Raw genomic sequence first — 16,316 nt, 5'->3', positions numbered from 1 at the left:
TATTGGGAAACAAAATGTTTTCCCTACAAACTCTATATCAGCATGTTTTTCTTGACTTGGGTAAAATTGAGACGTTAGACATCATTGACTTGGGCCTTACAGAAATGTAACAATCTCAGTCACACATGGTAACTAATATTTCATGATATAGAAAAAAAATCCACAACCCGCCAACTCATCTGTTCCTAACCAGCTTTTCGTTGAGATGAGAGAATGGTCACTGAAGAAAGATATTTCCCTCTTCAGAGGTTAAGACCCATGTCAAGCTCAGAGAGAGGGAAAAAAAAGGCTTCACTACTAGACCTAATGTAATCTAATTAGGAGGGACCCACTTAAGCCTTACTGATTTTTAGACCTTTGATTGCCTTGACTCAGTTCCTTCATGTTAGATGAATAAAGGGGATATCCTGGCACTTTTCAGGGAAGAACTGACTCATGCTGCACTGAACTGAATCACTTTATAATTTTTATCTTTGACTATTTCTTATCAACACCTTATGCAACAAATCACATCAATCAATCACTCCAGTATATTTACATGGGTCCTAAGCATATGCCTAGATATGAAGACATTGCACATGTAGACTTAGTCTGATTTTCTAAAGCGTGAACTGGCCATAAGTAGAGAGCTGTAGGTGATCCAGTGAAGGTGGCCTCACAGCATCTTTTAGGATAACTTTTTTGACTTAAATAATCTATTGCTATTGGTTCACTGTTAAGCAAGAACAGTACATCTGGAAAGAGTGAAATGGTCACAATTTAATCACCGAGCTATTTGTGTTATCATTCAAAATGCTTGTTTCTCCCAGAGACAGAAACTGATTGTTATTCTAAGTGACTGACAACATTATGTAAAGGATATCTGCAAAGGTTTAATTGTGTTACATTTGCAGCATAAATCTAATTCAAGTATATGTTTTGTTCTGTTGACAAGGCATCAGAACACGTGAAATAATGGCAAAATGTCATCATCAAAACTCATGCATAACACGGCCATTTTGAACTAATCAAATCTAAAAGATTTATATCCTTGTTCATTACTTTTGACTGAAAGTAAGGCTGCATGACTAAGGCCACATTTCAACAAGAGTAATAGCTTCATACACACACGTTAACACTTTGAATTGACATTTTGCTTTAGTTCAGGTTACATGGATTTGGACAATACAAAATATGTATCCTTTGGCTGATACTAGCCAAAACAGCAACTGCTTCTTCTAAATGCACAGTGACACTTCTCTGTGCTTTGTGGCTGTTGAACTGTTCATTTGTTGGAAAGCCAAAATGCAATCAACAATTTTCCTGGGCACAAAGAACCTAACTGTAGCGCCTTGAAGGACTTTCCACTACGCCTGCCTTGTTGTAGCAGACAAGAGATTGCATAAACCAGCCACTGTCTCTGAAACAAACATTTCCCGGGCAACAGGGCATTTAAAGAAGAAATGAGAGTTCAAGAAAATATGTGAAGCAGTAGGAGATGCTACCTAGTACCTGAAATGAGAACGGGTAGCCCGAGTAGAGGACAGAGACATTTAACATTTTCTAACTGTATAGGAATGTAAACTTCTGAAGAATAATACTGTTTTTGCATTTAATAGAAGCATGGGGACCTAAGGGCATTTGATCGATGGCGTTTCAAAACAAAATAATTACATTTATTTCCCTTTATTTAAAACTCAAAGGAACGAGAACACTGACCAATGTACAGTAGTATGGGCTAGTGTTATTTTCTTTCTCTGCCTAGAAAGATTTTCCAAGAATCCCATTCAGACATCAACCATGGGCGACTGGAAAATGATTGACACTAATGGGTTCAAGACTTTCCTATTTCTTAAAGTTGTGTATGTTTTTAGGACTATGAGTTTTGAAAGCATATGACAGAACTTGTGAGTGTTGACACATGAATCAACATTGAGAGCAAGAAAATTGAGTTTTACTGGCACTGTGCATTTAAAATTCATTGTTTAAATCAAGGCAGTACACATAAGGCAGAAAAAGATCCAGAAGTATCCAAACTTCCACCTAAAATACACATTTTCATCCTACCTCTTGATTTTAAGAGTCTAAACAGACTTCAAAGGCCAGACAATTATTTCAATGCATTTGATATATCTTGTGATATCACTCTTTTGTTCTGATAATGAACAGTACTATATCTGAACAGTGTCTGTCAACATCATCTAAAATGAGAATCCATATCCAATACTTGTATCTGTTAATAATAGTTTATAACAATAAACAGAACATAAATGATCAGGTCTGGCATGTGTCTACGTCATTATCAAACACAGATCTTCTCATTATGTTAAAGAGACAGCAATGCATCACTGCATGAGGTAAACAGGGAGATACGGGAAGTGGTTACCTCAGTCACTAGCTTCCTTCCAGATTGCCCTGGGATGCATGTGGCTACAAGACAGCTGAACTCATCTCCGACACCATCTGACTAGCGCATTGTCTCTTCTTTATTTCAAAAATGTCAAGATAGGAACGGTGCTTGTATCATTATCGAGAAGATGCTGCTGCCCGGCATCTCTTGATTATCTAACAATTTATTTGAAATGACCATAATCAGATCTATCACAGTTAACCAGGCCATAAAGCTTAGAATAAAATTAGAAAAGGTTTGGTTTAAGTAAAACTTTTTAAAAAAGCCTAATGCACATATTTCCAAATTAACTGCAATAAAATTCTGTTAAATAGACCACTGAATAATTATATAACTTTAACGTGACATGTTTCTCTTTTTACTCGAGTAAAAGTTAGGCATGCTAGGCGGCAACTGAGACATCTGCCAGGGAAACCACTCCACCATGTGTAAAGCGCACAATCACCACATTGGGACACTGCAGTAGAATTTGTCTCCTGGGTTCCTCACCTTCAGGTCAAGGGGGCCAACAGAACAAAGCGTCTCTGGTGGCCAGTTACTTCATTGGAATGCTGCTGCTACGTGGACAAAGAGATCTGTTTACAATGTGTTTGAAAGGACTTGAGTTTCCGCAGACAACACATTGACTACATTTTCAGTTACCACCATCCATTCAATACTTCCAATGAAATATGCTAGTTCTTTGAACCATGTTTGGAAATGTGGCATGTCCTAAACAATGGAAACAAACAGTGGGTGCACTGATTTCATTTTGGTATCAGCACATACGGTGCTTTTAGTCAAAAAGGTCAAAGTACTTCCTTTTCCATCCATTCTAAAATGAATGGTGGAAGATATGATAGTAATTCAAGCTTTCTAATAACAACAATACCAGAACTCTTTAAATGCTTGAGATCACTCTTATACCCACAATGAAATAGCCTTACTGGACGGTAAACAAAACTGAACAAAAAAAGCTATGCTATCTCTAAATATTGGTACAAGTGGTTTTTGTTTTCAATCCTGTGTCACAACTGCTTTAAATCCCAATGTCACGAAGTGCCTCTCTGAAGCAATGCCACGTGGCTAACTGCGCTTTCACAAAGCAGGGGCACCTATTCTAAAAAGGATAGTGTCTAATGCAGCTTCTTCGCCTCCAGTGCCGTTTGTCCCCGCTACTGGTTCGTAGTGTGGTGAGCAGACGGCCCAAGCCTGGCCTGCATCTGCTGTGTGACAAGAGGCGCCACCTGGTAGCCATCACCAGCTTAAGCCACCGGACACCTTGACTGTCTGCCACTCTGAGCTGAAGGATGCCCTGGTGCATACAGTGGCCCTCATCATGAAACATATGGAAGTGTTTATTTTACCTCCATACGTGACCAGGTTTTACTGAGTTGTAGATCATTATCCATTATATAAGTTTGAAATAAAATACGTGGTAACTCAGCTGCTTGTCCTAGGCGACCAAGATTAAGGTACTGTTAATCACATGGTGGATTTGCATAGCTTTCAAACTCAAATAAGTAAGACATGTCATTTCTTTTCCTGTCAGAGCAATTTATTAAACTGTAAGTAATTAACTTTACAGACAGCAAAGCTGCAGCCCTTCATAATAATCAGTTTTAAAACACGAGTAAATACGGCAAACATTTTTGAAAGAAATTAAAAAGATTAAAGTGGTACTAATGAGTCTACCCAGTCATAACAGTTTGAATTAAATAATGACTTATCTCAGCAAGGACCAAACAAAACAATACTAATATGAGGATAATCTAAAATAAGAAAAAAATATCTGATGTGTTCTGTAAACACAAGTACAAGCACAAGTACTTAAAACCAATAGTTGCTGACTAGCAATGGGATGTGAACGCGCACAACTTACAATGCACAACACCCAAACCAGCCACGCTCTGTAAAATGACCTGTGATTGGTGGAAAACGTCCGTCATGGGATGATTTTTATAAAGCCTTTAAACACAGTCAGGATGAGGCACGTAGTCAAGTGTTCTCTCACAACACTTGAATTACAATACGCTGACAGGCTATTATTGAATTTGGACAAAATTACACCAAAACTAAATACATACACTGCCTTTAATATAACTCCTCCACATAAAACAAACTGATAATAACATATGTATAATCCAAACTGAGGTGCTTCCGTGCTGACAGGTGGAAGAGGTTAGTCTCGATGAATATTATGTAATTCAGAGTTTTGAGATAGAAGCTCCAGAATCCATTGGCCCCTGCTTTCACCTCCTGCTTTTCCTGTAATTGAATCCATGAGCACTCTGCTGACAGCTTGGCCCTAGTGGTCATTCTCTGATTTCAAAACGTTTTTCCAGTGCATTTAGGGACACTAAATAAAAATCTGTGAAAGCATACTCTGACAAAACACCACTTATTTTGTCAGCTTATGCTTATTGGTGATAGATACCTTAAATTAGCACAGCAGGGTGTCCAACTTGTCTCCATGGGGAAGGAGAAAATCTGCCCCTTGAAATGAGCGGGATTCCCGAGGAAGTCTTTTGATTAATTTAAGTGAGTACTCTAATGTTAAGAGGAGCCCTGCATTCTTCATTCAGACCCTGGTGAGAAATGGCTATAGGGTAAATGGTGTTTAAAGACGTCGTTTTGAAGATCATACCTAAACTAAACGCATAAACCAGCATCCAGCTGGACTTTTACATATTAACAAAGAATGGCTGAGTCCAAGGCCAGAGGAAAGTGATGCCTCTGGGAAGAATTGCTGGTGAATGAGATGTGACTCACAGAGCAGTTAGAGGAATAAGAAAATCCAGGAATTATTCTAACTTCTCCGAAAGAGACTGACGCACATTAATGGCTTAATATCACAATTTACACAAAAGTCAGTGCACTTATGTAACACCAATAATCTTTTTGAACATATGGCAACAGTAACATTAATATTTAGTCACGAGCCAAGTCGGAAATAAGAGAAAATGTTCTGTTTTAATTTAAAGACAAGATCTTTAAGTTCTGTTAAATAGTCTCATCTATTTGGACGTTTAAAATATCAAGATAACAGCCGGGACAGCATTGTGTGGGAACTCCTGAATAACCTGAACATAATCATCCCATTTGTTTGTTGTTTTATACTAAAACCCAACTAGAGCTGCCTAAGTAGTGCGGGTGAACGCAAAATTATGGTTGAGGCTATTTATGACAAATGGGAGAAATCAAGAGGGGGCTCATGAGCAGGAACTAATCAGTCCCAACATTGTCAGACTATTAAAACCTTGCCACAAACCGAACATGAAGGAAGCTTAATATCTTTCCAGTGTGTCTGTATCACAAGGACAAATGGTTTATTGCTCCCACATGAGGCCTAAAAATCAAACAAATGCAGGAAACTAAAGGCATGTGTCAACGCTCAACAACGAGACACAAAAACAATCTGGATAAAGAGGAAATTGCAAAACACTGACCACTTCTAAAAAGGTGGCCAGCAACATTCACGAACACTTGGAGAAAGGAGAAGCACTCTGCGATCAAATATTTAGCGCCAACACTGTGAAACATCAAAACAAACAGAACATTTAATAATTATGTCATATTTTGGAATATGAAGAAAGTCGTGACCAGACCATCCCTGAAGCGTTTCCTTATTTTTTTTGAGAACAAGTAGAAACTGTCTGCCTGAAACTGAGCTTTTCCACCAACAAGGCCAAGCCAGTGGTGTAACATTATGTAATATTATGGTAAAAGTGTCAAGCTCACTTTTACATCTCTCTTTGTGATAGTTCGCAGTTTGCAGTTTTGTGCTTCCAGCCAAAGCAAAAAAATGCTGTTGCAAGAATGACATTTTTCATGGTTCTCTTCCTGATCAACAGCTCAATGAGCGTAATCTTTAAAACATCATGCGATGAGGAATAACGCGGACTGAAGTGCTATTTGTGAAACAATGAAGATGCTTTTTATCGCACAATATGTTCTTAATTTAGCTTAGTAAGCAAAACATCATCATTCATATTAGAATATTATTGATGTGGGATTAGCAGAGAGCGATTTATGGTTTCGCGTTGGTCTAGTTCTCCATGTACGCAGTGTGAAAGATTAATGGAAGTGAACAAACTAAGAAGAAACACTTTCAGTCCTCCAACAATCCAAACCTACGGGATAATAGTGTCGGTCCAAACTGTACAGAAATATCAAAATCCCTACACAAATACATTATATAAGAGGAGCTTTCCTCTTTCATTCGTTCAAACAACTTCTGAAAAAGCCTGACGCATCAATATTTGCACATATCCAAAATCCTATTAGTATCAAAGTCTTTCATAATGTTTAAAAGTACTGGAGGTGTGCTTCTCTTTCCAAATATATTTTGTTTGGACATGCTTTTCTACCCCGGCCTAACAAACTGCTGGTTAGTTGTTTTTTTGTGCAGTTGTTTTGTGGTTTGGGGCGTGAAGCCTATTCAAGCTTTGGAACATTTTCTTCATTTAACACAGCTCCATGGTCTAATTTTATCCTGAAGGTTCCAATGAAATTTTCTTTGTATTGACACTGCTTTGAAATTTGATGCTAAAAAGCTTAGTGGAAACAAGTCTGCTTTAACATCTGCCAAAAAGGGTAGCAGCAACAGAACACTTAACCTGCAATTAAGAGTACTTAGTGACTTCACACATTTCATGGCATGTGAAGAGCAAATTTACTGAAGAAATGGTCAGCCCTCGGGATATAGTAAAATCTGTCATTAACGTGGCTTGATAACAGGGAAGGAAATTACCTACAGCTGTTCAACAGCTTAAACACATATTCACCATGTTTAACTATTTCTGTATCGTGGAATACATTGAAATCAAATATAGTAAGCATTTCAAACTATGCATCTTCACGGAGTTAAACGTCGCCGGCGTAACAAGACAGTAGCCTTTATTTTGTTTCCTCAACTTTGTCTTCCTACGTTTAACACCTAACAAAATAAGGAGAGGCAAAAGTTTTCCAGTATGAGTGAAAGTACAATGAAGGGAGAGGTAAAGGGGGGGGCAGGCAGTAGGAGGGATGAAAAAGGTCGTCCACCCAGAAAGTTGGAAAGGGCCTGCATGACGAGTGTGCACCGGGAAAGAGGGGGAGGACCCTCATGAAATATATTTAAGATGCTCGGGCAGAGGAGGGCTTCACCGAGGAAATAAGACAGAGCCTTTGGTCAAAGGACAGCTCAGCTGGTCAACACTTCTGTTAGCCGCACTAAACTTGTGCCTTTTTCCTATTTCCAGAGAGAATTTTTCACAGGGACTGTGCTTTTGAAGGCTACTTTTTAGCAAGAGCATTCAAAACCACCTAAGGTTGTGTAAAAACTTAGAACTTTTACACAGAGACATGGCAAAAATACATGTAAGCGTGATGGCTATGGGGATCACACTGCTCCTGTTAGCAGAGACCCAGGCCCAAAATCCCAAGAAGAAGCTGATCCCTCCGAAAACCAACAAGGCTCAGTGCTGCGATGAGGTACGCTCTCTCAAAGTTCAGGTGGCTAATCTGACCAGTCTCCTCGAGGACCTGAGTCACAAGCAGGAGACAGACTTAATGAATGTGGTGAGGCAAATAATAGAGCTGGACCAGCAGAACCGGCAGCAAGAAGCCCGGGTCACAGAGGCAGAGAGCAAGTATTCAGAAATCAACAACCGTGTGGAGATCATGCAGCTACAGACCCTGCAGTCTGCTGCTACTCAGACTTCCTCAGGTGAGCATTAACTTTATTAAGTATCAATTCAACAATGTATTTTTTATTATGTTATGAAGTATCAAAACTGTGAGAATAAGTAAAAGATTTACATTCGTTTCTGTTTCAGTTTAATAATGTTTAAGTGATTTAAAATGACAAAATAGTCCTGAATAGAAGTTTCAAAGTGGAAACACATGGTAGAAATGGTCCATCTGTGAGTTTGGTGCATTTCTGACCTGTCTCTTACTTTCTTCAGCGCACAGAACAGCTGTTGCTGCTGCTGTTAAACTTATTTCCACACATGCCCACACATTATAGAAATAGCTGAAGACATTATAACTTATCAGCCTGTCTCAGTTTTGTTTTAAAAATTTTTAAAATGCTCAGTTTTGATGTAGCCACTGGGAAAATAGTTTATACTGAATCTACAAAAAGCTGCAAGAATCTTAAGCCATCATTTCACAGGAATGTGAACGGCTATAGGCATTCTGTTCCCACAGAGTATATATTTATTGCTGCAGCAAAACACTATAATCAGCCTTGTTTGGAGCTTCATGGGTCACAGACAACTGCAGTGTACACCGTTATCTGAGGTGCCCGGCAGCAGTAAAAAGCATTCATTTGGAGTCCCATCTGCAAGGGCGTTAATAAAGAGCTCCATCAGAGTCATACCGTCTCCACCATTTTACACATTGTTTATTATCCCAAAACCTTAACTATGTGGTCTAACCACAATTCTGACACTGGCAAAGGGAACACAGAGGCCTTTTTAAAACGTAAGGAAATCAGAGTGAGGAGAGCAGGACAGGAAGGGAAGCAAAGATTAGACAAATTGGAGCTCAATGCTCTGTAGTGATCTCATAGGCCTATTAATGGCTTCCCTATACCGTGACCTGTCTCCAGATTTTTTATTTTTATTTTGCTTATAAAGCTGTATTTTATGGCAGTCACATCTTTAAAATTGGTTGTGCATCTGGTTTTGACATAACTCAAGATTCCTCTTTTTCCCCAGATGCCATATATGACTGTGCATCTCTCTTCACCAAGAACTATAAGATCTCTGGCGAGTACAAACTGCCCAAAGATGAGTTTCTGGGTACACCTGAACTCAATGTAAGTTCAACTCTTCTTTGTGTCCTCTTTAATGAACATAAAGAGCTTGTATTGATGTGGGACAAACAATGTTTTTATTTTCAGGTTTTCTGTGACATGGAGACAAATGGAGGTGGCTGGACTCTGATTCAAAGGCGAAAGATTGGCCTGACCTCCTTCAACCGGGACTGGAAGCAGTACAAAAGCGGATTTGGATCCATCCGCGGTGACTTCTGGCTGGGCAATGACAACATCTTTCGCCTAACAAGACAGCCCAGTGTGCTCAGGATTGAGATGGAGGTACGTGGTGGAAAACGTGGCAGTCACATAAGTTTTAAATGAAACACCAGGGAGCACGAGTACGTAATCCATACATAAACCTTTTTAGAGTCAGACAGCCGAGGGCATTAACAGATAATTCAACAGAAAACCATGTTAAACCTACAAGTAGTAAGCATAAGAAAACAATAAATCACAATTTTAGAGACGCTAGGCTGATGGTGATTAATAGGATTCTGAGTTTCTGTAACTGTCCCTCTTATATTTTCCTATGCAGGACTGGGAAGGAAACACACGCTATGCTGAGTATGGCTTTTTCACTGTGAGTAATGAGCTCAACAGCTACAAGCTCTTCCTTGCCAACTACAGTGGGAATGCTGGAGACTCCTTGCGCTACCACAACAACACCAACTTCAGCACCATGAACAAGGACAATGACAAATGTGTGGATGACTGTGCTGCCCTGCGCAAAGGTAAATTACAAGAGCAAACCTTTTCAGAACAACCCATGAAGTCATTTACTGTAGATAATATGACCAGACGTTCCCTCCACTTAACATTTCTTTTCCCGAACTTCCTCCCAGGTGGTTACTGGTACAACTGCTGCACTGACTCCAATCTGAATGGCGTTTTTTACCGCTACGGAGAGCACACAAAGAACACAGATGGGATCACTTGGTACGGCTGGCACGGGCCCAACTACTCCCTCAAGAAAGTGGAGATGAAGGTCCGGCCAGTGGGTTTTCAACCATAAGTGCTTCAGCTGTATGTTCTGGATCAAGATCTTAAGCATCAACACAGAGAGATCTCACTATTACCTGTTCAACCAAATGGTGGCTTTCCCTTACCTGTGAAAGGATAGAAATAGTTTGTGATGGTCTGGTTAAACTTAAGTCAGATGAATGTGTAATGTTTCTGCCGTGTTTGATTGTAAATTGTAGTTCCTTTTGTGTATTTATCAGTAAAATATTTTATTTTTTAAAAGCTTTAATAGATGCTCTTTTACCACTGTCCCATATGGGTAACTGGATATCGATTCTTTCTCTTTTTTCCTGAATGCAACAGGATTTTTCTTAGTTAACAGAAGCCGTTTAGGGTAGCAGCTAGAATCAGTCCGGACTGGTCTGGTTGAGCTGCAAATCATTTTAGACTGGTAACAACTAAGGAAAAAGGACTGTGGTGAGATGCTGGGATGGGACCAACCAAAGTTATTTTCTATAAATTACACTTTATTTTGTAAACCTTTAATCACTCATGTTGGAAATGTGTACTTTGTAAAATGTGTACAGCTCTGTGATTATGTTGTATTACATGATAGAAAATAAAAATATTTTTAAAAGAAACAGCACACAACGTATCTCAAACTCTCTCTCACTTGACTGCGAAGTTGTGAACTCTTGTAATATGACGACCACATGCTTGTCCAATAATGGCTACGTATTTGCCTTGAGCCACTGACCTCTGACTCTTGGGTCATCTCCTGACATCCTGGACAAAGGTCCTGAGGAACCGAAGCTTAATGCAGGAATGAAGACCACACACACGCTCTAGTCTGCCATCGATTTAAATGCCTCTAGGTTTACTACCTTGAAAACAATAAGATCATTTAACTATTCTTAGAAACAAACAAGAATTCTTTAGAATATTCAAACACCTACAGACAGCGAGCACGGCCTTTACGGGCTCAGATGTCAGTGCATAAATTCTCCTCCTTTCACAAGGCGTGTCTAATTAAACGTGGACATTTATATCTTCCCTTTAGAATACAGTCACACTACCTAAAGGGCACTTAAAAACGACCTTTGGATGGTGACAAACGGCAATGCTGTCTAGTTTAGTCCAACGTATTCAGACAGTGGAAGAGCAACCATAGGAGAGCAGACATACTGCTATTTTCATAGAAGGAGCTTTAATGGCTTGAATGCTTGCATGCTTTATTTGGGAGTCTCAGCTGCTGCAAATGAAATGCATATGCTTTTGCTTTTTCAGATAAGGAAAACTTTAGTGAAAAGGCCTGCCAAATGTAGCAGTTATTATTAAACGATACATACTGTGTGAGTGTGAATGTGAGAATGTGAGACCTTTGGGCCTAAAACAAAACTACAAATTGTAAATGAACTGCACTGCAAAAATGTTTAGTTCAACTAATTCAGATGTAAAATGAAGGCGTGACATTATCAGTCTGAATTGAATGTCCTACTACCTAACAACAAAACACTAATTAAGTAAACCTACATAAATCTACACATTATAAACTACAATATATTATATGACAAGACTTTTCCCAATGATTAAAGCACAGAGTGGTTAGCAAAGCTACTGGATTTCTTTCCCTTGTACAAGTGTTTCTGATATTGTGTTTAACCTTTCTTCTCATACCACAAACTCTATTTGAACGGTTAAGAGGTATAATGCTGGCTAGCATGAGATTATATTTTACTTTTAACAGCCTGCATTCCTCTCTACCTGAACATACTAAACTTTGAAACTGTTAAACTTGGCATTCAGTTTCAATGCATTTCCACAGCCTAGTCACATTACTAATACAGATGTGAACAAAACATGGTCCAGATGCAACAATACATGGATCCTGTTGCTGGTGAAACCACTAAATTACTTTATCTGTAAATTAAGGTACAGTTTGTTTCTACTGACCTTTATGATACCATCACTATTTTCCACCAGATATTGTCACATTCAGCCTTTACAAATGACTTGCATCCAAATCCAGCATAATGGACCAATAACACAATGAGCCAACTGCTCAATTAACAACGTTCCTCTGTTAGAAATAATGGGGAAAATGTGACCAATGTCCTGGCTATACCCAAAGCTATGGGGACCGAGAATGTAGTCAAACCACAAACTAATTCTTTTCATTTTCTTAAAACACATTAGTCATACCAGTTACAACTCGTAAAATTTGTACCATTATGAGTAGGTCACTCAATCAGATTCCAAACCCTGCGTTTTAACCTTGCACTCATACACGCAAAAATAGTTTCTGAATTAATGATCAAGTCATCTTCAAACACAATGAGTCATCACGCTGGTACCAAAGCAGCAACTAAAACAGCAATGACGAAGCCTCCTCGTCATCAAAAACTGTGCATATGCAGTGTTTTTTTTCTAACACAGCCACGACTCGCTTTTGTAGTGCTTTTTCAACACCAGCGGTTAGATATTTTATGGGAAATCCTGGAGAGGTGAGAACCAGATGGGAATATTGAAAACACCAGAGTGCCGGCTCCCATCATTCATCATCATCAAGGCTCCTGAGAAATTGAAAACAGGCCCCAGAGAAACACGAGTCCAGACACTCACAGATGAAAAGGAGGCAAGCGTCCAATTAGATGCCTGGAAAACAGATTTCTCCATGCCATGCCAAAGGCAAAGAAGGATGAGAAAATGGGGTGGAAAAGATGATCGATGATATCAAAGGGTTATAGGACAGGAAGACTTGCACAGTATGCTTTCTCTGACTATTTATTCCATAAAAAATGGACTCTGAGAGAGTAGTCTAATTTTTGTTTTGAGGAAAATTGTCTAATGCAGTAATTGTTAATCACTGAGGTGCCTGAACCTACCAAATTAAAGAACCAAATACGCTAAGTAGCTCATTAAACAGCATTCTTTAATTTGCTCCGTCCATCTCAAACAAACACGTGTTTGCTTAGTAGGAGAGTTCTTGCTGTGTCATAATTAAAACCATGTTTGGATCTTACATTTTCAGACCTCCTACCTGATGAGAGACTCCAGGATGAGGGGAGAAGGACCTTTTTGAAACTCCAGCTCTTTGTAATGCAACGCCTTGGCATAAGCACGGCATTTAGCAGCTCTCTCGCCAAGCAGCACAATGCCATTATCATCTCTGAGGGGCAGCGGGCCCTGGACAAAAAAAAAAAAAACAAACTGTATGAAGTAACCAAAGTTCTTTTCTAAATAAAATTAAACTTGAATGAGCAGTGTAGCTTATACCCATACTGTTTCCACAGACTCAGAATATCAGTTTATACGAGGCCTCACAGTGAGAGCTCCCTGCTGAAATGATATATCATGACCCAACCACAACAGTCTCATCCCTTAAAGTAATAGTATCGTCACCAATTAGTGTGTGCGGTCAAACAGTGGAGTAAACAGAAATTCCCATCTTGAAATGTGTGCTTTTTAGTAATGCAACACCAGAGTAAGAAAGTAATGGTGTAAATGTTATGACCTGTCCTGTCGAGAGGTATGATGTAACGCAGTGTAGGGAAACTTCGATCCACTTAAATAAAACCTCTTAATGCGTGGAGCTACAGTTGCTCATGGTGCAGTTCCTGTAATTGTGGCCTTAGTAGTTCCACAAAGTATTAAGCAAATGAGCAGTCTGAGCCTCTCCTTGCATCTGGCTCAATGTTTGTGCAGATGGATAAATTGTAATTATGTTTCACGCGCATCTTACTCTGAATGAAAGAAAATGGAAGAAATAAAAATTGGAAAGTGAAAAAAGTTGACCGTAAGCAATTTCCAGATACACAGCACTATAACATATGTTTAATGGTTGTTCCTGCTGCTTTACCAATTACAACCAAAACTATCTTCTCTCTCACTATCATACACTAAATGTACAGTGCATTCATAAGTACTCAGAAATCTTCACTTTCTGCACATTTAGATCATATCGCAGGTTTCATTCTGAATGGATAAAACTGAACATTGTTTTCCATCAAAAATTACAGTAACAAAGGTGAGAATGTAACAATTATAATTTGGGATGTAATGATGTATTGCGAAACAGTTAAAAATCAATACAAATGTCTGACGATTCCAATCAGAGATGAAAAATGAATCGTGATGCACTTATTAAACAGCAGAGGGCGTAATCTAGTTTTGAGTTCACTTGATCCGAAGTCATGTGACGTCATGTATTCGTAGGTCACCGTCACGGTATTCAGACGGGATGAGCTACACTGATCTTTAAAAAAAAAAAAACACGTAAATCCCAAACTAGGTTGTTTATTTGCATTATTCATTTAGTTATTCTGATGTGGGGTTTGTTTTAAAGATCATTTTTTTATTTTTTTATTGTTAAGAAAAAATATAATTTCAGTTGAAGAAGACATATGCGTTGTACAGTTTAAGCTACCTCAGAGAAATAAAGGAATTCTCTTTAATTTGTTACAGAGAATGTAGTTTTTATATATATCTAAATATATATGTTTTTAAATATACATTGGTTGCATAGTTTGGGTTTTGAAGTTGCATCTACCTCAGAAATGTGTATTTGTTTCTGTCTGAGAAATAATTAAAGGAATCTGTTTCAGTCATTGCCTGAAAGCTCATTCTGTTACAATATAAATAAAAAAAATTTGAGAAAATCGTACTGTTAATGCAGAAATCATACTGGATTGTGACTTGAGTGTATCGTTACATCCCTAATAATAATATCAAAGTAGATTACTGCTAACCTTGTCGCTGTGCTCCATGAACTCTGCCAAGTTAAGCAGAGTCTGTGTGACCTCAGCAATGTCTTGAGAGGTAAGAGCTAACTCAATGCTGCGGATGAGCTCGTCCTGCTGGTCCTCACTCAGCTCAGACCAACAAGAAAGGAAAGCTGCATTGAACAGGTCCCTAGGGATCACAGGAAAAGAAATCACACGTAAACAGAAGATGCAGAGTATATGGCAAAAAAATATTTTCCATAGAAGAATTTGATAAAAATTCACTGTATAACCAGCTAATGCTGTTTTGAGGCTCTACTCCTAAAACTTACAGTATTTTTCTGAAAATATTAACTACAGTTCCAAGCAGTCACATGTGGCCATATTGAGAGAAATCAGTCTTGTACTGCTGGTAACTAAGCACCGTCGGCTTTCAAAACACAAAAGGTGTAAGCACAAATACAAAGCTTCACATTCATTTACGGCTTGACATGAGTAATTATTAGAATGGTTTTAGATATTTTGGCTGAATTTGGTGATTGTGGGGCATTTAAAGGCAGAGACAAGAAAGAAAAATTGAAATAGAAGCACTACGGGAAGGAAGAGGCGAGAGCGGGAAAGACAGATTTAACGGCAGCAGCGTACCTGGCAAGAGGGATATACGTCTGAGCCAGTGACCAGCATGATCGCAGAGCGGGGGAGGATGACTCTTTGAGCAAGACGACACTCAAGCGCCTCAGCCACTCCAGCCAGTCATCTTTGGACACCTTCCTGGCAGCACCCCAGGCCTGTAAAGAAATCCGGCCTTTCAGACATCACTGGGAGCAACAGTTTCCCCAGTTTATGTCACAGGTAATCTGTCTGGGATGATCTCACTGACTTTTACCACCCGCCCTCAGAGGTTGCAAAAATATTAAAAAAAAAAAGGCTGCCTTGTCTAGATTTAAAAAAAAAAAAAAAGCAGCTAGAATTAGGAAGGAATTTTTACAGAAACCCAAATCAGTGGGAGGAATGAGTGTCAAACGGCCAACTTTATTAATGGGGGGGTAGAATAAAGATGATGTCCTACTGGTTACATAACCACACTGCACCATGGTTAATTCTACAGAGATTGTGTTGCTCCATCCGTCTCACAGTCTTTACACAGTCATTACACAATCCAGTGGTATTTCATACACGTGAGACATGGTCGCAGGTCTGAAAATCTGTACGGATGGCAGATTGTTCTCTTCAACGTCCGCTCATTGTAAATTACTACATTGCATCCTAATTTAACAATTCAGTGTTTTACACACTTTTATGACGACATATATCATTCCAAATAATTTTAACTGCCAAAAGCAGTCGGCAAAGAAACTGATAGTTCAACATTATCTGGATACCGAAATATATGAGAAACATGCGTCATGTGATATGCATAGCAACTACAGAGCACTCAAAATGAGCCTGGTAAAAAAAAATC

The 16,316-nt window shown here is 38.9% G+C and overlaps 2 protein-coding genes across 3 annotated transcripts in view; one reads left to right on the top strand and one right to left on the bottom strand.

The window, feature by feature from the left end:
* The window catches only part of mtor (mechanistic target of rapamycin kinase), a 74,870-nt gene that overhangs the window by 35,115 nt on the left and 23,439 nt on the right, over positions 1-16,316 (bottom strand). For both annotated transcript variants that reach the window (XM_047581986.1, XM_047581995.1), the window contains 3 exons: positions 15,500-15,642; positions 14,882-15,044; positions 13,174-13,319 (listed from right to left, as the gene is read on the bottom strand). In XM_047581986.1, coding sequence (XP_047437942.1) covers positions 13,174-13,319; positions 14,882-15,044; positions 15,500-15,642 — 452 coding nt within the window. The remainder of the gene's footprint in view (positions 1-13,173; positions 13,320-14,881; positions 15,045-15,499; positions 15,643-16,316) is intronic.
* On the top strand, positions 7,497-10,774 carry angptl7 (angiopoietin-like 7). Its single transcript, XM_047582008.1, has 5 exons — positions 7,497-8,078; positions 9,073-9,173; positions 9,258-9,452; positions 9,709-9,904; positions 10,016-10,774. The coding sequence occupies exons 1-5, from the start codon at positions 7,715-7,717 to the stop codon at positions 10,183-10,185; spliced, it is 1,026 nt and encodes a 341-aa protein (XP_047437964.1). The 5' UTR covers positions 7,497-7,714; the 3' UTR covers positions 10,186-10,774.

This window comes from Mugil cephalus, chromosome 1 (assembly GCF_022458985.1).
Source record: "Mugil cephalus isolate CIBA_MC_2020 chromosome 1, CIBA_Mcephalus_1.1, whole genome shotgun sequence".
NCBI lineage: Eukaryota > Metazoa > Chordata > Actinopteri > Mugiliformes > Mugilidae > Mugil > Mugil cephalus.
Note: the sequence above shows the minus strand (reverse complement) of the source record. Positions and strands in the feature narration are given on the sequence as shown.

Bases quoted from the DNA above. Each gene is read 5' to 3' on its own strand.
- angptl7 (XM_047582008.1), top strand. From the start codon at position 7,715: ATGGCAAAAATACATGTAAGCGTGATGGCTATGGGGATCACACTGCTC. The intron at 9,174-9,257 runs GTAAGTTCAACT...TTTTATTTTCAG, and splicing joins TGGGTACACCTGAACTCAAT to GTTTTCTGTGACATGGAGAC. The intron at 9,905-10,015 runs GTAAATTACAAG...ACTTCCTCCCAG, and splicing joins CTGTGCTGCCCTGCGCAAAG to GTGGTTACTGGTACAACTGC.